The sequence below is a fragment of the Branchiostoma lanceolatum genome, chromosome 15, assembly GCF_035083965.1.
Source record: "Branchiostoma lanceolatum isolate klBraLanc5 chromosome 15, klBraLanc5.hap2, whole genome shotgun sequence".
Taxonomy (NCBI): Eukaryota; Metazoa; Chordata; class Leptocardii; order Amphioxiformes; family Branchiostomatidae; genus Branchiostoma; species Branchiostoma lanceolatum.
In genome coordinates, this window is record NC_089736.1 from 309,381 (window position 1) to 333,106 (window position 23,726).

The window sequence follows — 23,726 nt, forward strand, 5'->3', positions numbered from 1 at the left end:
AGCAGTATGGGTAAATGGGTAAAGTCTGCCATCTCTCATTGCCTTGTTTCTCGGCTGTGTCCATCCTTATACCCTTCTCCTTACCAACTTGTTCATATCCCCTCGCCCCCCTCTCCCTAAATAAACACCATCGTGGACAGACCACCACAGAGAGTCGGAGCCGCGTTAGTTATTAAGTTAACAAAAGTTTAATGAAACCACACGCGTCATCTGGCCAGATAACTACGGCGTAACCTAGCAACCCAGTTTAGTTATCGAAACCATCCAGTTTAGTTAACAAAACCATCAATTCTCTCCACACGGACGCAACCATATTCAAAATAAGGGGGTCTAAAACATAACACACAAATGTACAAAAAGGGTCTTCAGTAGTAATATGGGGATATTTTGAGTCCCATGGATAGTTCTCCGGTCCACAGACCTTTGTCTTTCGTAGATACATTATCATACTTCAAATTATTCAGCGGTCTAAGCGTTGAAAAAAGCAGGAACGGTGGCGATTCCGAAAGTATGGCTGATTTACCCAGAAAAAAACATTTTTGTTATTGTCTTTTTTATGTTTCGTCATTTCACAAAACCAGTCACTATACATCACGCCACGTTACGTTACTGTGCAGGAAGTGATGTCACTGAACAGGATGTGACGTCACAAAACCGCACGTGACGCAAAACCTTGCCGTATTTTCGGAGTCGCCTGCCGTTTTACCAACTAAAGCAAGTAAAGACAATAACATATAAAGCCGAGTGCTTGGCGATATGTGTGTGCTGGTTTAAATACTGACGTACCAAAGATCGTAGCCCTTCAGCATAAGGTGTTTTATCTTTATTTCTAGAATGTCCAAAAGTCTAGTATTTCCATCAATCGTTGGATCGGAACCAAGAAAACGACAATCCGGTGGGAAACAGGCCCGAGAACAACTACCGCAGGAACTTCGGTGAGAGACCATTCTTTGATTTTTTTTGCTTTTTACAAAATAAAGCAACTTTTTCAGGTCAAGAACAACTGCAATGTCTTGATCTCGGCGCTATTTCCACATCGACGACGCTGTGTTCGTTTCGACCCAACGATTTCGAGGCACTCATTCACATAAACTCTTATCTCTATAAGGGGCACAATTTGCACGTGTTATATATGGCTTTACGACAGTACATGGATTGAAAGTCTGTTTATTTCTTCTCTTTACATTGTCTTTGCATGTACAGCAATCGTCCGTCTGACACTGTTTTGAAATTTCTTATTTTTGACAGTTATTTTCAACTCCTTGATGGACACCTGTCCTCTACCACCTGTTCCGCTCTACGTCTATGTTTGGGTGCAGCGGATGTGACGTCCCCTCTCCACCGGACGTGACGTCAGGGTCACGTGGTTACTTGACAGAGACTGCGCAGAAGGTCCTATCCTTGCCCATGTCGTTCTCGACTTCGATCTCGTATTTTCCCGCGTCTTCTTCCGTCGCGCCCTGGATCCTAAACAAAAAGACATGATAGATAAATAAGATTGTTATTAAGTGGACTTCATGATCATGTAACGCCAAAATTCGTCGATTTCAAATCGCCACCGCCATGCTGGTATCCGATAGTTCGAGGATGGATCCAACATGGCGACAGCTAGGTCATGTCGGAATACAGAAAATGATTTTATTGAAAGAAAGAAATTATTCATAACCAGGTACTCTTAAAATATGCAGAGGCAAGAAACAGACATTCCGGTGTTAAATTGAATACAAGCATTTAAGGCCTTTTAAACTTTGCGTGTCCTCAGTGCTATAACGCCCCCTAACGGAAACCAAAGCCAGTGCAGTAATGTGACGAACCTTAGGATGGAGTACGTGTCCGTGTCCTCGTAGCTGTAGCGCCCCCTAACGGAAACCAATGCCAGTGCAGTAACGTGACGTACCTTAGGATGGAGTACGTGTCCGTGTCCTCGTAGCTGTAGCGTCCGCCCTCGTTGATCTCCTTCTTCTTGTGCTTCCAGATGACGTCAGCTTCCGGGTCACCCTCGATCTCCACCTGGGGTCAAATCAAGGCCAAGGGTCAGCCAATCAGAGATCGATTTTCAGGACGCGTAATGAATTTCGAAATTTTGATGACTTGCCTTTGACAAAATATATTCATTCACAGTCCCTCCTTAGGGAACCTGTACCTACCCGCATGGTGATGGTTTCTCCCTTCTTGGCCGTGACGTTCTCTGGGGGCTTCATGACCTTGGCTGGAACTGAAGGACAATTAAAGAAAGGTCAGACATATTTGCACCATGTTTAAGAGACCTCCATGGAACAGCAACATTGTGTCCAATACAATAATCCGCTTCACGGGTTGAACTGCTCGTGCGCAGTGAAATGCATTGTTAGTAACATGTCAAATGTGAACGCTCTGAGATATATATATATCATAACATGTCTAGACAAGAGCTGCTCAAAAGTTAGGATACATCACCTTTGACCCCGCGCATGAGCAGTGAAACCACGAACTGGCTTATTGTCGTGCAATAAAGATTAATAGTTTGATTCGTTGATGAAGCGATCCAGGTAATAAGATACGCCAAAAAAAGTTTTGAAAAATTTATCCAGTTGCTTGAGTAACTATTTTTGGCGTATAATAGTTTGATCGATCGATCGATCAATTGCTTAATTGATTGATTGATTGATTGATGTATTGATTGATTTGTGACTCACTATCGACGATGAGCCGTGCGGAGTCGAACGCCTCCCCGTGGCTGTTGTTGGCTTTGCAGGTGTACTGCCCCACGTCCTCCCGACTCACGTTCTGGATCGTCAGCGTCGTGCCGTCTGAAAAAAGCGCGGGAAAAGTCAGAGTCATGCCGTCTGAAAAATCGTTTGACTGTCTAAATATTGTGATAGGTGCAAAAGTATGACAGAAAAAGTATGTGGTTTCTGTATGTTTGTAATTGCGAGCTTTTGGCAATTTGGGTTTGAAAAGTTAGAGTCGTGCCGTCTGAAAATAAAAACGCGGGAATAAAACTCAATAATGGAAGAAAAAACGTTTGACGGTCTACATTCTGTGGGTCGTTTAAAAGTATGACAGATTAAGTATGTAATTTTTGTACCGAAGGCGAGTTTTTTACAATGTGGGTTGAAAACATTAGGAAAAGTTAGAGTCGTGCCATCTAAAAAAGCGCAAGTCAGATGCCACGATGGAAAAAAAGAACAGTTTGACGGTTTGAATTCTGTGATCTGTGCAAAAGTATGTAATTTGAAAATGTGTGTAATTTGTGTACCGCATACGAGGTTATGACAATTTGGTTTTGAAATTTGTTTCTTTATTCACTTGGTCGGTTGTTTGTTCGTTTGTTTATTTGTTCGTTTGTTTGCACGTACCCTTGCTGTCGAATCCGATCTGAAACTTGGGTCCCTCCTTGATGAGCTCGCCGTCCTTGTACCACGTGATGACGGGGTCCGGGATGCCCCACACGCGGCAGAAGAAGCTGGTGGCGCTGCCCTCGTACCCGAACATGTCCTTCAGCTCCTGGGGACGAGAAGGAAAAAAATGGTTTACATGGGAAAGAACATGTCCTTCAGCTCCTGGGAACGAGAACACAAATACACGGTTTATATTGTAACGAACATGACCTTCAGATCCCATTGGAACGAGAACCATAGTTTTGAGAGCAACATGACCTTCAGCTCCCGGGGACGAGAAGGAAAAAATACACGGTTTACATGGAAGCGAACATGTCTTGCAGCTCCTGGGGACGAGTACAAAAAAACACGGTTTACATGGAAGCGAACATGACCTTCAGCTCCTGGGGACGAGTACAAAAAAACACGGTTTACATGGCAGCAAACATGACCTTTAGCTCATGGGGACGAGAATAAAAAATCCACGGTTTACATGACTTTCAGAACCTATGGGAACGAGGACCAGCGATTCCATAGTTTCCGTAGCAACAAACATGTCCCTCAGCTCCTGGGAACAAGGACAAGATGTTCTGTGCTTCACATGGCACCGAACATGACCTTCATCTTATCTGAACGAGAGCAAAGGTTTATTACGTCGTTTCAAAATCGATAAACATTACCTTCAGCTGCTATGGGAAGCGAGAACAAAAGATTCCATAGTTTTCATATCAGCAAACAACGAGAACTAAACAATCATTTTCTGTTCTTAAAGTTGAAATTTCAAATGCCATAATTATGCACTGATATAGTTGATGACCGGCCTTACCTGTGTGAAGCTGGGCAGGGACTTCTCCATGAGCTCCTTGCGGGACTTGTGCGAGCGGAAGGCCGCCTGGATGCGCGTGGCGGCCCGGACCACGATCGGGTCCTTCACGTCAACCCCCTCAAACGGGTTCTTGGCCTCTTCCTCCTTCTTCGCCGCGGGCTGCGTGGAAAAGGGGGAGGGGGTGGTGGAGAGGGGGTGGGTAATGGGCACACCAGTTAACATCAATGTAGAAACATGGGAGGGAAGGGGTATGGAGAGGGGGTGGGTAATGGGCACACCAGTTAACATCAATGTAGAAACATGGGAGGGAAGGGGTATGGAAAAGGGGGAGGGGTGGTGGAGAGGGGGTGGGTAATGGGCACACCAGTTAACATCAATGTAGAAACATGGGAGGGAAGGGGTATGGAGAGGGGGTGGGCAATGGGCATTTCAGTTAACATCAGTGTACAAACATGGCTCAAACATATACATTGATGGAGCAAAAGAGTTCTTTTTTATCACAAACAGGGCGTAGCATAACAACCAACGTTTCGGTGACCGCACTGCAGCTAGGCGTCGCTGCTAACAATGCAGTCCCAAACGTTTAAACGCAAAGTATCGTCACATAGATAAACAACCATAATGATACTGAAAAAGGACATCAGTTGAAATAACACTACATGGATAAACATGGCTCGTTACAAGATATCTTCACAAAAACGACATGCTTAAATTTAAAGAAAGCCTTTCGTTGTCCCACCTGTTTCGGCATGGCGACTGTTTGTACGCTGCTGCACTCTCCTCAGCAATCGGAAGGTGGCGCTGCGATGTTAGCTTCTCCGGCCTCTCCTGAGGATGAAGAAGATAACCTTTTAGTTTTCTTTCTTTCCTTCCTTCTTTCTTTCTATTTCTATCTCTTATGCTACCGTATAAGGTAAGGGTTATTTCAATAGAGCGAAATATGAAAGGCATGAAGCGACAGTAGGGTAAGAAAGTTGGTAACCTTACCGCAGGTGAGAGGACAGGTGAGTCAGACAGTGAAGATGTACAGGTGAGAGGAAGTCTTCAGGTGAGGAAATGGAGATTGCAAGGAGGAGACAAGATATGCTGCAGTACTGCATGTGATCATTAAGAGGCGCTGCTGTACGGTGGCTAGTGAGTCGGGAATAAACCATGTTGGCGCTTTTTCGATTTTATGAAGAAGTTGAAATGTATTCTTAACATGCAGAGTTGGTTACTTTCATTTTTAGTAAAGCTGTTGCAATGTAAATTTTTCTTTACAAAACGGCAATGATCAACATAACTTGTACAGTGACTCCCAACACATGTTTTGAGATTTAGTAGGCTCTGTTGCCTGTACTGTAATAAAACTAAAACTTTGCGTTTTCTCAAAGAATTTGCTGTTTTATCACGATTCTTTAGGAAGCTATAGTGAATGTACCGCTATATGATAATATCATGCATTCCTAACTATGGTCAATCTCGAATCCAGGGCACTTTGGACAAGTCAAGAGATGACCCTGGGTACGAGATTGAAATTGGCCTGACTAACATTAACCCTTTCCTCAACAATACACTGCGAACAAAGAATCATACAGAACCACTTCCTTTTATGGGATATTCCCTTCTGTTCGAGTTGTTTTTTCTCACAAGGGCAGTACGGAAAAGTTTCCGCTACTTCCCGTCATGCTTTGCCCTTGACCTTACCCCGCCAATTTTCAAAATGGCGGACATTAGTGCCGGGTACTTCCTACGGTAAGTTAGTCTGATTTGCTGGCGTTCTCAGTTCATCTGAGGCAGCCATGTTTTGCTCGAAACTATGATCATGATGATGATGATGTTTGCATGTGTGATATACTGACCAGATAGACATATAGCACACACAACTACACTGTGAATGTCAACAACATAGTTATGTACACAACGGAACCAAAGCAGTGCGATCTTTACTCTGTGTTGCATTTTGTGCTTATAATGAGTAATTAGATAGTAGAGTGAGTTTAGGGCCGAGAGCGTTCGAAGTAACACAACAAGTCATGTGGAAGGGCTGATATATCGTTTTTGTTGTTGTAAATCATGATCGGCTGACAGAAAAAATGTTATAGTCAGGGTCAACATGGGGTCATCTACAACCTCGTGACGCGCTCCTGGCGTCATGATGACGTAACGATTCATCATAAACTTTCCCATACATGCAATAGTCTTTCATCCCAGTGACATATAAGTCCAGAGAATGTGGACGACACCTATATCAAAATGTGTCCATACGAAAACATAGTAGAATAGATATAACGGTACTAATGTTAGAAATGGTACGATAGACGCGAGCATTTCAAGTGTCAACATGGTAGACTGGTGGGTTGATTTTGTAGGTTATCATTCAATATTTCCTTGTCTTATATAAATGCATTATTGACGTGGTGCATGTTTGTGAATTCAGTTGAGCATAGTGATCCCTCATTTATTCGCCCATCCATTCATCCCTCCTTCATTCCTTCACTGACAGTTATGGTTCCTTCACTCATTCATTCATTCCTCCGTTTATTCATTCTTTTATTCATCCATTCCTCCATTCATTCATTCATTCATTCATTGAATACTTCCTCCACTCATTCATGTTTATTCATCCTTCCATGATGCATTCACAACAGTGACTATTACAATGATAACGAATGCTGATGGTAACGTAAGGTTGCTGCCAGCTGCAAACATTTGTGGATAATAAATCACAAACGTTGCTATATAACTACTCGTGAGAAACTTGTGCACAACACTCATACCTGACAATTTACATTAAGTTAGCAAGCTTGAGTAGATCATCATCTCAATAAATAGAAGCACATTTTCATTGAACACTCCTAACAAAATAGTATTGTGAATATATATGTTGCTATATATCATTGTGAATATATATAATGAACAAAGAATGGACGCTGTCTTCGGTTTCTAGCTAGAAACTTTATTACTTGAGAATGTGGCGCCACAACGGAATTACGTACATAATTTTTTTTTTCATACAGAAAGAAAAACAGTGGGGGAATTCTGTGAAAACCTTATAGATTTGTTCTTTTTTTATTTATTTATCTTTCATCGTTTTTAACAAGTTTCTTACACACTGAAGCTATTCTAGATAGGCTTAGTCCAAAGAAGCATAGAATTACAGACAGAAGTAAACACTTTTATTTCAACAGAAGTGAAAGAACAATGTAGTGAAAAAAATGGTTTCAGCGACACACCATATTCTACGGTAAACCGGAGAAGACACTCACTGCGATACGTGGTTCTACGGTAAACCGGAGAGGACATTCACTGCGTTACGTGGTTCTACGGTGGACCCGTGATGTCTAGCCAGGGCAGTTTGTTTGTGTTCAGATATTTACAGGCAGCTCGTTTCTTGTTCTAGCCCAGCCTTTCAATTCTCCCCCGCTGCCGGCTGACTCCGTGTACAGCATGCATCTCCATCAATTTCCACCAGGCGGCGCTTCTCTCTCAGTACTCGCCAAGGAGTAACGACTAAATCAGCCCGCCCGGTTGTCAATTTTTTATTATCCTCTCGGCTAAAATCTCATTGTGCCCTCTAACTGCCAACCTGTGGTCCAAAAAGACATGCCCTTTTTAATTACTTAACAACGAAAAGTGTACATTTACAGAGACGTTCTGCTAGCCGCCATCTTGCCGACCTTAATTCACCTTGACGGTGCAATAAGCGCGGGCCTTGCCAAGGTCGTTCACAATCTCGATCTCGTATTTGCCGGCATCTCCTGCCTGTGCCTTCTCCACCCTGCAGGAAGAAGAAGAAACAGAGTTTGTAAACAAGTTGTACGTACAAATATTTTTGAACTCCATGCAACAGATTTCAGCATTTGCCCTTCTCCCATGCCACGTACAGACAACAATATACCCATTTTTACACCTGAATGGAGTGAGGAAAGTCGTGTTAAATGCCTTTCTCAAGGGCACATCATCGGTAGCGTCAGGGGATTCAAACCGAGGACCAATAGGTTCTGGGCCGAACACCCTTTCGTTACGCCACACGACGCCACAAACGATATTTTGGCCGTCACCAAAACAAACAAACATACACAAAAACAAACAAACAAACAAACAAGCAGCCCACCTGAGGATGGAGTAGTCTGGGGAGTCCTCGTAGCTGAAGCGGCCTCCCTCGTCGATCTCCTTCTTGCCCTTCGTCCAGATGACGTCAGGCTCGGGCTCGCCCGCGATCTCGACCTTGATCTCGAAGTTGCCGCCGGCCTTGACCGTGATGTTGTCGGGCTGCTTCGTGCACTTGGCGGGAACTGGGGAATGAAAAACCAATGAGTAAATACACGAATAAATAGACAAATGGATTCATAAAGAAAGAATGGAAGCATGTACGGTTTTAGAATTTGAACAAATATTTTGGCCTTCTTCAGAGAAAATGACTCACTGACATTTAACACGTGACCGTGGGAAAATGTTACGTCAGTTTTGGGTCTAAGGTATCCGGGTGGAGTCTGGCCTCTCCAACGCTATTGTATATTACTGCAGACTTTCAAAATGGTGGACTTTGCTGTTTTTCAAAAAGAAAGCATCCAGACTAGCGCTACCAAATCTGTATGGATACCGGTAATACTATGACATGTTGAAAGCCAGTACTGTACCTTCCAATGCCAGCCTGGCGCTGTCGAAGGCCTCTCCGAAGCTGTTGGTGGCCTGGCATGTGTAGGTGCCGACGTCATCGCCGTCAGCGTTCCTGATGATGAGGAAGGTGCCGTCCTTGTCGTCGAACTTGATCTCGTGCTTGGGGCCCTCCTTGACCTCCTGGCCGTCCTTGAACCACTTGATGACTGGGTCGGGGATTCCCCAGACGCGCGCGAAGAAGGTGACGGCGCTGCCCTCCATGACGAACATGTCCTTGAGGACCTGGGAGAACTTGGGGATGGACTTCTCCTTGAGCGCCATCCTGTTCTTGTGCATGCGGAAGGACGCCTGGATACGCGTGGCCGCGGAGATGACGATGGGGTCCTTCACGTCCACGCCCTCGAAGGGGTTGGCGGCCGCGGGGGGAGCCGCGGGCTTGGCCGCCGGCTTGGCTTCCGCTGGTGGCTTAGGCATGGTTCAGTCTAAGGGGGAGAAGGGTGGAACATTAGGACGTTTCATAATCATTGTTAGAACGCTTCGTCGTCATGTTTGTAAGTTGTAAAACTTGAGAGCACCACTATGTATCTTTTTTGACAGAAGAAAAATCTTGAAACATTTGTTACAAGATAAAACAATATCATTCAGATATCTTACTATCCGTCTGATAGTAGCTCGTGCGCTATCTGAGAAAGAGAACTACTATTCTACTACTATACTACTACGACCCTTACCCTATTACTTTTTATACGATAGTGCGTTTGATAGCAAATAGTGCTAATACAGTTACTTATCCAACTTTGTAGCCCGTATCATATGTGTTCTAGCAAAATACCTGCCGGTTACCTCTGCCCCAAACATTCTTATAACCGTGCATACCTGTGTCTGAAGACGTGCGGCTGTGTCTTAAGTCGTGCAGTCGTTCCATGTTGCTCGGCTAGCTCAAGATGTTCCCATGCACTTTGACCTTGCAGTTTCTTTATTTCCCTGGGCTCCATTTTCTTTCTTATTTCTTTCGAAGACGTCGTTGCGCGAAAGTGAAGCATTAACATTGCCCGCAAATCATCATCACAAACATTACTCTCCATCACCATATACGTCGTGCAGTTTTCTTCACGCTATCTTCTGCAACAAGGTTGTTGCCGCATGCCTTTCACCCCCCCCCCTCGCGCGATGTTCTTTGACCTTGACGGACATTCCATGCGATTGTCGTGACTAGAATCTCCAAGGACATTGCATAGCGCGTCCTTGGAATGACATTGACGAGTTTCTGTCGTGCAGTTGTCCTTCATCCGCCATTCCTGGCATATCCGGTGCCGCGGGAGATTATCACGACCAGCATTCCCAGCATATCCGGTCCTTATCACATTCGGTAGACGTGCAAAGATTCGCGAACAGAAATATTTCCTCATTAATTTCTCTGCCATGCTGACGAACTCATTTTCAACCACATTCTGTAGACGCAATTGTAAAGTAGAAAAAACGCACCGCATGCAAATGCTTCGAGCGCTCACGAACCCAAGGCTATTTTTACAGCCCCCATGCCATTTCGATGCTGTCAGCTATGCCGACGATGGCTGAGGAGGTCTAATCTCACGGCGCCTCGCGCGGTGCTAATTACCCCCCGCGAAGGAAAACCGCCCATCCCCACTAATCCTACGTCGCTTCACACGGCGACATAATGAGCGGGCCCATCACATATCACAATCCACACTCACTCACTCACTCACTCACTCACTCACTCACTCACTCACTCATGACCCATGACTTCAGTGGTCGTAGGGGCGTCATGACAGCCAGCCGTGCCCACAGTCCACACAGACATACTAAATACAGTCAAAACATATACAAACCATTTAGTATAGATGATAGTATAAAAGCGTTCGCAAAACTGATCTTTTTGCCAGCATATCTTTCTTATCATCATCCATATTCCACAATCTACACAGATATACTAGATACAAACCAACATGTACAAGCTATCCAAAGAACACTGTATCAAATGCACTAAGCTTTAGCACTGTTTTCCCCAACACAACTTTCTTAAGACTGGACATTTGAAATGAAAAGAAAATGACGTCTTATGTACAGTCATTTTTAAGAGTGCTAGGAGCAGTACAAGCTAGGACGAAATATCAAGGTTAAGGTCAAGAATGCGGTAATGATGTGTACAAAATTTTGACGAGCTTGTTTTGGCCGATCTCGGAGCACCACAAATTCTTCTACCAACTCCAACACATGAAGGGTTTCCTCACAATTCCCCTCAGCGATATATCTTAACATGTGTGGAACACATGTTTGTTATCTTCTAACTGTACATGAAGTTCCCCCGTCACAATCGCTGATCTGGCTAATTTGTAAGGGTAAGAATCCGGGTTCAGGGCCCGAGGCCTTCCCGCCGACTCTGACATTCACACCGAGGTACACAAGGCCGGTTTACCTTAACAGGGACTACATGCATCCTGGAACATTCTAGAGACGAAAGCCTAGATCAGGCCGCTTTACTAGGAATTATCTGGAAACATTCTAGATCAGATAGCCTAGATCAGGCCGATTAACTAGGAATTATCTAGGAATATTGATGATATTCTCTAGCCTGGAGCCAGACTCTTCAGGATGCTATATTTAAACAGTGCTCGAAGACTAATAGTTTGGTTTGTGCTGTTAATAGCCTGGAACCAGCTGCGGTGTAACCGATGCGCTTGTTCAGGCGATGAGAAAAAAAAAACAGTGCATAATTAGCCTCGCACAGCTTGCTTGGACAGGCCTGTTTTCAAGCCGCCCGATTCGAGGCTAATGTTTAATTCAAACAATCTAAACACCTCGTCAGGGACAGTAGATAAAACTGTTTAGCGCATAACGATGTTTGTTCAAACTGGAGCGCGTCAGACCCCTTACATCTGCTTGGAGTATGATTTGGCTGGACCCGCAACACGTTGGTATTCTCACCTCATCCGGGCAAATTGAGTGAGTTCTCAACGAATTTCATCGATTAAAAAAACGAATCTTTTTACGCTTTGTGTGTTTTGTTGTCTTTTCAGTAATACTTGCGCGTTTTGCATGATATTCACGTTTTAAAGTCAAGGGTAACACAAATCCAATTTAGGACGCAGCGAGGGCGCCAACGTGTCGCGGGTCCAGAGAGAGGGGGGTTTAACGCATCACAACAGCTGCTCAGGTCCCAACCAACCTAGCCTATGGATAAAGGCCCTAGCTAGATTTCAGCTTGTTTCTGTTCGCCGTTGTGTGCGCATTATTATATAGTGGAGTCGTTCTACCAAAGGCAAAGATAGCCTGGGTGCCATCTTCGTCAGTTCTCGCTAGCTCCAATACATGTTGGTAAGAGCGTGTAAGCATGGCAGTTAGCCTACTGCGGATGAAACCCAGGCTACAACAAATGCACTGCTAGAAAATACGGAAGAAAACGTCACAAACTGAGAATCAAGTAGTGCGTTTTCTCACTAGACGCCCCTTTCAAAACTGCTTATAGCCGTAGAAGAACAATCTGACGCCTTACATCTGCTTGGAGGTCTCACGTCTGTGGCGAGAGCGTGTTAAACTTCAGTCTTAAAGACGACGTCCTTGTTTGGCTCAAGGGCCGATAACATTCCGTCTTAAAGGAAACACGTCCTTCGCCTTGACTCAAGAAAGTGAAAACAACAAGACGGTCGCGTCTTGAGAACCCGTTCTTAGACCTCAGGAACTAAGGACCAGCAAACATGGGAAAAACCTTACAGAACAGGGAAGTTTCTCCTGAACGAACCCTATCCCCTCAGGCAACAAGCAGTTGTAAAGTTTCACAAACTTAAGCAACGCACCTTTTAGCGACAACCAAACTGCTGTCCACTTCAAGTGGGTCTCAGAACGACTCAGCTTCAAGACAGTAGCGTCTTAAACAACAGAGCACCCTTAATCCCTCACCTTAAGTCTCGCTAGCTCGTCTTGCCGCTACCTCTCTCGTCAGTTCGCCCCAGAAATACGCGAGCATCCAGAATTCTACCCAACATACCAGTTTTCAGGGACAATCCATTTTATATACAGAATGGGTGTGCGGGACCCTCCTTTCTAAGTTATAATCGCTTCCGCTTGATCTATTGTTGCTGCTCCCCTGTTGAATTTTATAATGAGCATCATAGTCATAATGTAAAGGAATTTTTATGTTATTTGTGAACGTTGGTGAGAGTGTTTTACCATCCCCCGGGTGTATAACGACTCTCCCCTGCAGCTGACGCAGCGACTACCCGATACCGAGGCCAGTTGGCGGGAATGCGGGCAAACAGCGCGCACACCTCCTTATTTGGAGGCGGGCCAAGTCGGGCGCCCGGACAGAAATGGAAAGAACCCCCAAAAGCCGTCCATCGAACCGCCGGTCATGACAGATAGGGGGGTGCTAGGGAAATGGATGGGGAGGATTTGCAATGAGAACTGATTATGGTGATAACCCTGAAAAGCAACATCACAGTGTTTTCTTTCCGAGCGGATTTTATCCAACTAAGAAACTTTAACAAATACTTTGATTGGAGAATTATTAACAGTTGTCGCCTAGCTGTCAAATTTAACAGAACCGACTTGATACAGAGAGCAACGTTAGAAGACATTACCAACTGGGAAAAACTTGATATAAAAGAGTACAAGTAATATTTACGTTTTGCAACTTTTTCGTCTTAAATTTGAAATCTCACCGAAGGCTACCTTTCCACTGGATGGAGACCGTTCAGCGACCAAACTGAATTTGTATAACCCATGAGTTTATAAATTGAATATGGTCCATGTAAACATATGATTTGAAAGACAACAATACATATACTGTAATATTATACAAAAGCTATAAAATTCACACGTTAGTTTGAAGTACTAAAGTAATGAGAGATTTGGTCAACGGTCGCTGCCTTGGTGTACATGTACAGGGATGTTACTATTGTTAGATCCGACCGAGTTTGACTGAAGTTTACACAGCCCGCTTGTCTGTGAAGTCGGGGTTTAGAGAAGTCCGGTCTATATGGAGAGCAAACACGGACACGCGAGCAGCCGGGTGTTTGGTCAGACGGCAGGGTGTGAACGTAAGGGAGGGAAACTGGGTCGGGATGGGGGAATTAACTTTGTTAGCCTCCAACAGGCTTCCCAAAGGGGTTGTGGATAGTAGAATTAGGCAAAAATAGGGAGAGGGATTGAACAGAAGAGTCGGCGAGTGGCCGGGATTTTTGGTCAGACGGCAGGGTGTGAACGTATTAAAGGGAGAGAAACTGAGTCGGAAGGGAACTTTGTTAGCCTCCAACAGGCTTTCCAAAGGGGTTGTGGATAGTAGAATTAGGCAAAAATAGGCATAGGGAGACTGATTGGACAGAAGAGTTGGCGAGTGGCCGGGATTTTTGGTCAGACGGCAGGGTGTGAACGTATTAAAGGGAGAGAAACTGAGTCGGGAGGGAACTTTGTTAGCCTCCAACAGGCTTTCCAAAGGGGTTATGGCTTTGTTAGCCTCGACCAGGCCTTTCTTAGGGGGTAGCAATAGTAGAATTCGTCAAAAATAGGGAGAGCAAGATATCAAAACCAGAAGTTCCGCTGCAGTACCATAACAAGCCGCTACGGAGCGTAAATCTACCCATTTTGAGGTCTCATCAAGACCTACCCACATACCAAGTATCAAGACAACTCCTGTCATCGGTTACGTCATTATTTAGAACCAAATAAAGGTGCACTCTGTTGTTCTCACATCGTCTATCATTTGGGGCAAAGGGCAACTATGTTTTCTTTAAAGTCCCACTCCTCTGACAACCACGCATTATTTTTAGACCTCGCGAAAGTCAAGACGTCTTACAAAAATAAGGAAAGGGGCACTTTACTTAAGACGTGTTATGTCTTTGTAGCCACAAGTCTGTTACAAGACGGGAAAACACGTTAAGTGGCCGCCTGTATCCGACATGCCTCCCCTGGCAGCTCTGACGTCATAGTTTAAGGCTTCAAACATCAGTGTTTATAGCGTTTGGATACACTCTGCAGCCGCACTTGTCTTTCTGATAATGAAACATTGTTGTAAGTTTTATTCTCTGACGTCAATCAGTAATTCCTGTCGGGAAACAAAAGATAAATTTGGTATTTTCCGGACAACTTCTAAATTCTCTCCCCGCAAAAAAAGAATTTAAAAAAAAGATCAATGAAAAAAAATAAAACAAAAGTGTCTAAATTTCATCAACCGACGTCAAATAGAAACGAATGCCAAGAAATAAAGGACTTTGTATTGCGTTGTTTTTTTACTTAAATGCTGTTTTCTTCGATCTTCAGAAAATCGCAAGAAAGATGGTGAGAGTCAGAAGAGGTTGGAGCAGCGACATTTTTGCGTCATGACGTCACCGCCCCCTGACTTTCCCCCTCTACACCCACAAACACGGCGGGAGGCTTTTAAACTCTGACGTAAGTACGCCATTCTCGGGTCCTTCTGAGCGCAGCATGTTTAGATAAGGAGTAGGAGAGCTCGTTTTGAAAGTTCTGTGTGATCTAAACCACTTCCCGAGATAGCCGTAAGGCTCTCTGTGTGTTTACTTCAGCGCGGGGACCTTAAGCTGCCATCCTTAACGTTAATGAAAAAATGTAAGTGCAAGTTTTTGTAAAATTACAGGCCACATCTGTGTCACTTTGATGTTGGCGAAAAAGTTTTTCTTCAAAAATGTAAAAGAATGTCTTAAAATGTCCTTGTGGTGTAAACAAGCTTCTTGAGATAGCCGTAAGGCTCTTTGTATGTTTACTTGAGCGTGAAAACCTTGAGCTGAGGCCTCAACGTTAATGGACGGATGTAATCTTGAGAACATTTTTGTAAATTTTTCGGCGCATCTTTTTCATGGCGACTGTTTTGGTGAAATCGTTCTTTATTTTCTTTAAGAATGTAGTAGTGCGTCTTCAAACGTCCTTATTTAGCCTTTCAAAGGAACCTTTTTTGGGTCGCCTTTCCAAGGAACTCAAGACCTCTAAGGAACTGATGACCTCTAAGGACCTCACGCATGTCTAAGAACCGTTTCTTATCCCTGACGTCTTCGTGTTAGTGTCTTCTTGTCTGCGTTTTGTCATCTTGTTTGGACAGTAACACCCCCCCCCCCCATATATAGGAAGCTACAGCACATACATCATTGTTATGTGCTATTTGTAACCTCGGACACTTAAAGGCTGTGAGGAATAAGAAACAGATGCCCGTGTCTTAAGAAGATACGAGGCGTCTATTTTAGTCTGACAATTTTTACAGCTATTTTGCTCGCAGTAAATGGTCAGAAGGACTCTCCAGGGCAAGGTATGGTTTAACTTGACCACTTAGAAATAAATGCCATTTTTCTTTTAAAAAATGAATCCTTCAAAAACAAGCGGATAACATATTCTGTCATTATCGCCTAAGTATAGACAATCCGCCAGAATCGTCTAAATGGCGACTATGTTTTCATTACTGTACCTGCAATCATATTATATGCAAGATTAAGGAAGAGAAACTTTCTGGGGGGGGGTGTAGTGGTTTTCCTCGCTCTTGACACACTGACCGACTTTAACAGTCCGTTTAGAAAGAAAGAAGAAGCTATTTACGAAAAAGATGCCATCAAATTCTGGACAGCTTCTAACAAGGCCCGATCCCCTCAGTGTTAGCAACAAATAAGGTCTTTTGGATGCATTTCGGAACAACTTCTTCATCGATGATCACTACATTCTTTATTTTCATTACACCGAAATGTCTTCACAGCCCTGCGCTAAAGAAACCACGTGGTGGGAAGAGAGCTCTTGGATCTGGCGGATTCTGGCCAAATGTTTTCACACAGAATAATTGATACTGATACATGTGTCATGTTCGTTTGCTGTATGGCTATACAAACACTTGTTTTATGTATGTATCTCCTCATTGATTAAATGTCTATAATTTAGGGTGAAAACTCATGAATGAATTCGCTTCAGAATCATAAATAAGCCTTTTTACGCCTGAACGATAAAGAAAATACCATACGAAGAGAATTCTCTAGAACCCGGTCAAATCTGCAGCCTCGGGCGCAGGTCTGGGGCATCTCAGTTGTCACTTAGGCACGCCCCCTGGCGGCTTCCCCGGAGCTACAGGCGATATCGTATCACGCTGTATTTGCGTCAGCGGCTTCTCTGTTTACCTTGTAAACCACCCGAGCTCTGATAGCCTCTCAAACAGGCTTCGCGTGGCGGTTATGATTTCAGCGGCTTCTCTGTTTACCTTGTAAACCACCCGAGCTCTTATAGCCTCCCAAACAGGCTTCGCGTGGCGGTCATGATTTCAGCTGAACTCTGTTTACCTTGTAACCACCCGCGCTCTCATAGCCTCTCAAACAGGCTTCGCATGGCGGTTATGATTTCAGTGGCTTCTCTGTTTACCTTGTAAACTACCCGAGCTCTCATAGCCTCCTAAACAGGCTTCGCGTGGCGGTCACGATTTCAGCGGCTTCTCTGTTTACCTTGTAAACTACCCGCGCTAGGATAGCCTCCCAAACAGGCTTCGCGTGGCGGTCATTATTTCAGTGGCTTCTCTGTTTACCTTGTAAAACACCCGCGTTAGGATAGCCTTAGCCTCTACCGGGCTCCAGAGGCGGCTGGAAAGAGTAGAAATTGGCCAAATAGACAGAAAAACATGAAAGAGGAGTTAGTCTGCTATAGGGGTACAGTTTGCCGTGGATGGCATATTGGACCCTCTCTCCGTAGCCTCCGTACCCTTGGCATACTATTCACTCTATTAGGCCAATTTCTACTATTTTTTCAGCGATCCCGCGGGGCCTGGTAGGGGCTAGGATAGCCTCGCAATAGGCGTCGTAGCTATAGGTTTGCTACATCTTCTAAATTTTTCGTTCTCGTTTTTTCCAACAATTGAAGGCATCTGCATGCTCAAGGAGCGCACAAGACCGTATCCATTACAGAGCGACATACTGAAAAGATGGGGCCACATTTTCACATTTTTGTTGCCTCCCTAAAAGGCCTGCTTCTAGGCTAACGCCAGGCATTCCAACAGGGCATGTTCTAAGATAAGATTAACGTTTAATCTCGTTAGTTTGACGCGAAAGTGTTGCGTTTATGTCGCGTTACTTGTGTTCGTCACTTATCTGGTGTCGCAAACTTTGTATCGTGGTATTCCCGTTCTTTTTCTGTGAGCGAAAGTGATTGGGTAGAAAAGGGAAAGTGTTTTGGCTTGCAAGAATAGTGCCGACTATTTTAGGATATCCTCTGATTGATTGACTTATACACACATGTCTAATATCAAGATTTGAAATTTCGATAAGCGGTAGACTGTAGAGAGCTTGACCTTATAGCACAACGTGCATGTATGCTAAACTATATATAGACATGAAATCCTACCTCTAAACTCTACCTACCAAGCAGTAACCTACTTTTGCCTATCTCTGTATGGGTTGAATTTTGTAGTTTGAAGACTTGCACCTAGTAAGTTGTAGTGTCTCTATTTATTGCCCAAAGAACTTATCGTTGATTCTTCAACTTATATTATATGGGTGTCAGTCTATGTATAGAAACGTAATCTTATATCAGATTTCAACACTAACATGTACCCAAATCAGGTCCAGATCGGAAGTTCGTTTTCTCTCGCTACCAGCAGTATACAAGTCTTACACCTTAAGAAAACCGAAAAATTGAGTCTCAAAGTCTTCCAGCTCCGGAAGAAACCAGGACATCCCTAAGGCACGACTTGAGAAGAAAGAATTCCGCTAAAAATATCCGCGGACCGGGGACGGTACATTCCGCCAGCCCTCTTTGAGTTCCCTCCTCAAATCTCCAGGAAAGGAAAAATATTCAACTTCCGAAAAATAAAATCGTCGATTTTGTTTTCCTAATTTCCGCACAGCAAGGTCGCGATGGGATCTAAATTTGTCGGTTCTTCCTTATTCTGAAGTGAAGGTTGGGAGGGGGGCGGTACACACCACGGCTGTCATAGCTCTGATCAATGGATCCCTCTGTCACACCATAAAAGGTAAGGGCAGCCCTAAATACCCAACAATAGAACAGGCCGCCGCCGGGAAAAATACTACGATAAATTCAACCGCAGAAAACGATATGGTAAAGTAATGTAACACAAAGACAGAGCTGTAAAAAGAAGTTATGAGGCTGTGGCTAAGGAACAATTCTAAGGATCTCTCGGAGTGGTGGTTCCGTATATAGTATAAGTGCCCGTTCGGAGGAATGCGCGCTATGCACGGCATCTACACTCTAAGCGCTCCCAACCAAAGAAATACAACCGACCCTAAAAACCGCACCGAAACCTACATCCAGCTTCAACTTTATAAAACACGGGAGAGAAAACCGCTCTAAAACTACTGCTCTCTCTCTGGCACACATACCGAAGTCTAGCGTGTGTCTGGCTAACTGTGTTGGATTGAGCCCAACATGGCATCACGCCTACCTAGTGTGGGTACCGCCTCTCTTTCTATACCCGTGCTACATCTTCTTCATCTAGATTGTCCTCTCCATCTAACTATGAAGCTAACAGAATATATACAATCCTGTTGTAGAGTTGTGAAAGGAAAAGGAAATACTTGCCTCTCAGTAGGACGGTGAACGAAGGAAAATCCCTTGCAGCGGACGGAGTGTCTATCCTAGCCGGACCCGAGTGGAGAGTGCGCAGAGACAGGCCTGCCCCACAGTTTAATATGGGCCCTCTGCCATGTATGCTGAATATGTGTAACCTGACCCCCGTCACTGCCACCGTTGCTATGGCAAATATGCACGCATCATCAGTTGTAAGTCGTCTGCGCCAATCAGAGCGCGCGGCTGCGGTCCCGTGAGGAGGGGCTATAAATGTGCGGGAGGACCGGACCGGCGGATATTTAAAGGTCGGCTTGGCGAGAGCGCGGCGCGCGGGAAAGTCGGACGGCGAAGCTTGGAGCTCGCATGGATATATATTCATCAAAATTCACTCTTCTTCTGTATCTGTATAGCTGGTATACTATAACCACCCTTCCGCGTAACACACCAGCTTCCGTATCTGTGTCTCTACAGCCGGTATAACTACACCAGCTTCGCAGGCACGCGGCGCGGAAAAGTCGGACGGCTAGTGTTGGAAGCTCGCATGTATACATATTCATCAAAATCCGCTCTTCTTCTGTATCTGTATAGCGGTATGGTGTAACACACCAGCTCCGCAGGCACGCGGCGTGGTAGCATGTATACATATCCATCAAAATCCACTATTTTTCTCTATCTGTATAGCCGGCATAACCGCCGTTCGGAGTACCACACCAGCTTCGCAGGCACGCGGCGCGGTAGCAGCTGGTTAGAATACACGAACGACCTAGGCCGGTCACACCTAACTTTTGCACATACAGCTTCAAGCGTTGTTTAAGCTATCTAGTGAGGATGCCCCTACTGGAATTGGTGGCAACGAGTTCCACGTAGAGTACTTTCAAATCGTTGTTGATTTGACGTTCAGATGATAACGTCTCGAGTGAGATTGAGACGGCGAAGCAACGACTGACATTTCCTCCTTCTAAGGATGGCCCAGGGCTTCTTAAACACAACTAAGACACTGACGAGCCCTTGTCAAGACTGCCAAGACGCTGCGACACTACTTCTCGTATCCATAAGTAAAATACGTCCCAGAACTGTGTCATCTTAACAGCTGTTTGAGACGCCGCAAGACAGTACGCTACATGACGTCAAGTCGTGACGTCAGACTTGAAAAAGTAAAATCGTCGCTACAGCAGTTTCGACTGTATATCCTCAGTTCTGACAGTAAAAAGAACACTGATCCACCAAAATATCAGCAGTTATAGAAGAAAAGTTGGCTTTCCTAACCTCAGCAAGAATGATTTGTATACGCAGCAACCCATATATTTTTTTCGGTCTACTGAACTTGCAACGTCTTCCATCTGGCGTTTTCTACCATTACTTTATGATTATGTCGGAACCTCGGAACATCGGTTCTGGGAACTATTCTGTTCAATCGCTGGTTCCGACAAAACAACCTTCATTGTTTTTCAAACTTGTCCACTCAATTGTGCTATGTTTCATTGTGACTAGCTGTTGTATGACACGTATTTTTACGTGCTTAGAGTAACGTAGCTTATATTCTATGGTATTATTACTTCGCACAGCTGGCTTGCGCTGACTATTTCTTTGTTTCATTCCAATGTTTGACGATCATAGACTGCTACCTACTGATAAACATTTACTTGTGTATTTGTTTGTTTCCACTGGTATGTTTGTAATTATTGTCATATTTGTGTGTCTTGATCCTATGTTGGATTATTTTGTTATAACTGTACACGGGACTCTTTTGGGCATCAGATGATTCATCAAATATTCATTAATGAATAGATAAATTTGATTTCAAATGAACGGACTCTCCCTAATTAAGATCAATGACATAAAACTGTATTGTGTTAACGTCGTTTTCCTTACATGCATCTGTTGCGTAGTTTCTCCGTTTATAAGGACATGTGCTGGAAAGGCTGTCGTCTTGTCTCATTCTAACGACCGGCGTGTATTTCCAAACCGACTATGATAGCGATATCACCCCGGGGGATCCACCCCGCGCTATACATATCCCGGGGTCACGTGACCACGTGCGTCATCAGTAGACACAGTTGCTGCTGTCATTTCGGTGCGTTTCGCTGCGGTGGCTCCTTCTGGAAAACGTGTCAAGGCCATGGACGTGTCCGTCAGCCAAACCGCAGCTGGTGTTGGGTTACAAGAACTGGTGTTGGGTTACAAGAACTGGTGTTGGGTTACAAGAACTGGTGTTGGGTTACAGCTTCTGGTGTTGGGTTACAACAATTGGTGTTGGGTTACAAGGCAGCTTCCCGGAAAACGACCAGTGAGTATACTCGATGATAGCGCTTCGCTCCGACCGCTTCTGCAGCGCATGTAGTACGTATCATTGTAGCAACCGTTGGTAGGTTGAAGGTTAATGATATTGAACGCGAGCACCGAATGGTTTGTACAGAATTATGCAGTATCTAGTACTAATGGTAGAACTGCAGTGTCAGGATTAATAAATGCTGCAGTTCACGTTTGTACAAAGATAAGGATAATATCAATAAATCATCTATGCAGTGAGATAGTCAAATAAGTACGAAAAATTGTTCATGTAATACGTGTGAACGAACATTCCATGTAAGTTGAGATTGTAGTAAAGCTTTATTTGCAAGTTCATGCCCGAGGGCTACAACATCAGACAATGTATAGAAAAAGTATACAGACAGTGCAAGTTGACAATGGTGACAAGTGGAACAATTCACTAATCTAAGAACTCGAAATTAAGATACGGAACTACGGTGAAAAAGAACTACAATAAGATCAGAAAATTCTATTGTCTATTTTCCGAATATCAAAATGACTTACACGGATTTTTCAGCGTATTACAAACGTCAACCCACATTTTTCTTCTCAAGTAGATATACAATGTACAACATTGTTATCCCACTGATTCCCACACAACTTTACATAATCCATTTTGAGCAAATGTACATGTACGGGCAGATCAAACTTTACAACCTCAATCTTCAACTGCGTGTATCAAAGGTTCAGCAATGTTGTACTAACAATACTTTCAACCATCCTCTAGAAAAATATAAATGTATCAAATTCAATCAACCACAAAAGCTTATAGTAGGGCCTATACAATTAAGTCCATATGATACGATCATATAGTACCAATGCATTGCAATCAAACTCTAAAACATATCGTTGCACTAGATTCTACCAACTGTAATATACAGTAGACTAAAATACAGCTGGACTCGAATGTAGCAATTGCCAATAACGAATTGAACAGACTATAAGTACAAGAATCATTAAGGCTCTACAATGTACAAGATTTCTCTCTGTTAAAGCGTGGAATGTTTCGTTATTTGTTTTCCTCATTATCATGTATTCAAGAGTTCAGGGTTAGCATCTGCAGAGTACTGCCATTTGAGAAAGTTCTTTCACCAGTTGTTTTTCTTGCAACCAGTTCATATGGACACTTGATACTTAGCCGTCATTTCCCATTTGCGTGCATAAAACAACATGCTATACCAGTACTCTTGGTGCAATTGTATCACTGGTTCCTATAAATTAGTATTCAAGACAGCTGTTACGTACTTGTGTACTATGAGTGAAAAAATCAACTATGTCATAAGGTTGATCAAGAACTAAAGATCTCGGTACACTTGTGGTTTCTGGAGGTCAAAGACATGAAATCTCAAACCAGACAAATCAACAGTCAGAGTGGAGCTAACATGTTACATGAACCACAGGTAGAAATCAGCGCAATGTGGTTAGAACCTAGCCTTTCAGACCAAAGGTTTCCAGGAACTGGGTGTGTGATGCAGCCCAGTAGTTTGACTCCAGGAGTTTCTTCTTCAAACTCTGCGCGGCCTCAAACGCACTGGGTCCATTCTTCAGGATCTGGATGATGCGCTTGGACAGGGTTTTCGCAGCCTCGCGGTCGTCATCTTCGATCTCTACGATCGTGCGGTCGAACTCATAGCCTTGTGTCTTTAAGAACCAGGCGAGGCCAGACTTGTGGGAGACCAGGACTGGCACCCCTGCAGCGATAGCCTCGAGACCGACAAGTCCGAATGGCTCTGCACGAGACGGCATCAGGACGACGCTGGCTTTCTCCATGTCTTCTTTCAGCTCTTTCTGTGTGCCGTACTTCAAGGGGTTGAAGTAAAATGTACTCTTCCCCATGTTGGCTTGGATGATTGCCTTGCTTTCCGGGAAATCTTCAGCACTGACACCACGGCCTCGCCACTTTGTGTGCGGTAGTTTGTCGATCACCTCGCCCATGGCAGTCGCTGACAGATCGTAGCCTTTCAGCCTCTCCACTCCTTTGACCCTGCCGACGGACAGCACCCCTTGTACGATGCTATCGATATATTTGACACTTGCTGTGCTGAAGATGTCGGATGGCTTAGGCAGAAACTCGTAGTGGGGTTGAAAATCTCCCGTCTCACGCCTGTAGTAGT

At 44.2% G+C, this 23,726-nt stretch overlaps 3 protein-coding genes across 8 annotated transcripts in view; 1 reads left to right on the forward strand and 2 right to left on the reverse strand.

Moving 5' to 3' along the window:
* Positions 1-169: 169 nt before the first annotated feature.
* On the reverse strand, positions 170-12,807 carry LOC136421195 (CAVP-target protein-like). 4 transcript variants are annotated; one of them, XM_066408373.1, is made up of 8 exons: positions 12,706-12,807; positions 4,925-5,013; positions 4,186-4,329; positions 3,339-3,486; positions 2,676-2,789; positions 2,148-2,215; positions 1,898-2,010; positions 170-1,467 (listed from the first exon to the last, which is right to left on the reverse strand). In XM_066408373.1, exons 2-8 carry the CDS (start codon positions 4,934-4,936, stop codon positions 1,368-1,370), a joined length of 699 nt encoding a protein of 232 aa, XP_066264470.1. In that variant the 5' UTR covers positions 4,937-5,013; positions 12,706-12,807; the 3' UTR covers positions 170-1,367. The 4 variants fall into 4 exon arrangements, with proteins under 4 accessions (XP_066264470.1, XP_066264468.1, XP_066264467.1 ...); XM_066408371.1 differs by having other exon boundaries at positions 4,186-4,332; XM_066408370.1 differs by having other exon boundaries at positions 4,186-4,344.
* LOC136421194 (CAVP-target protein) lies at positions 7,322-19,444 on the reverse strand. Its single transcript, XM_066408369.1, has 4 exons — positions 19,315-19,444; positions 8,808-9,269; positions 8,282-8,462; positions 7,322-7,945 (listed from the first exon to the last, which is right to left on the reverse strand). Exons 2-4 carry the CDS (start codon positions 9,259-9,261, stop codon positions 7,846-7,848), a joined length of 735 nt encoding a protein of 244 aa, XP_066264466.1. The 5' UTR covers positions 9,262-9,269; positions 19,315-19,444; the 3' UTR covers positions 7,322-7,845.
* Positions 15,123-23,726, forward strand: part of LOC136421193 (zinc finger protein 845-like) — a 27,861-nt gene continuing 19,257 nt past the window's right edge. Inside the window, exon 1 of one of the 3 annotated variants that reach the window (XM_066408368.1) lies at positions 15,123-15,192. The gene's annotated coding sequence lies outside the window, so the exon portion shown is untranslated. The remainder of the gene's footprint in view (positions 15,193-23,726) is intronic. The other 2 variants (XM_066408367.1, XM_066408365.1) reach the window with 2 other exon arrangements.

Excerpts from the sequence above, each read along its gene's own strand:
- LOC136421195 (XM_066408370.1), bottom strand. Across the intron at positions 3,487-4,185 it reads CCCTGCCCAGCTTCACACAG|GAGCTGAAGGACATGTTCGG; the intron begins GTAAGGCCGGTC and ends TCTCGTCCCCAG. Across the intron at positions 2,011-2,147 it reads GAGAAACCATCACCATGCGG|GTGGAGATCGAGGGTGACCC; the intron begins GTAGGTACAGGT and ends ATTTGACCCCAG.
- LOC136421194 (XM_066408369.1), bottom strand. The coding sequence starts at position 9,261 with ATGCCTAAGCCACCAGCGGAAGCCAAGCCGGCGGCCAAGCCCGCGGCT. Across the intron at positions 8,463-8,807 it reads CGCCAGGCTGGCATTGGAAG|TTCCCGCCAAGTGCACGAAG; the intron begins GTACAGTACTGG and ends TTCATTCCCCAG. Across the intron at positions 7,946-8,281 it reads CCAGACTACTCCATCCTCAG|GGTGGAGAAGGCACAGGCAG; the intron begins GTGGGCTGCTTG and ends TTCTTCCTGCAG.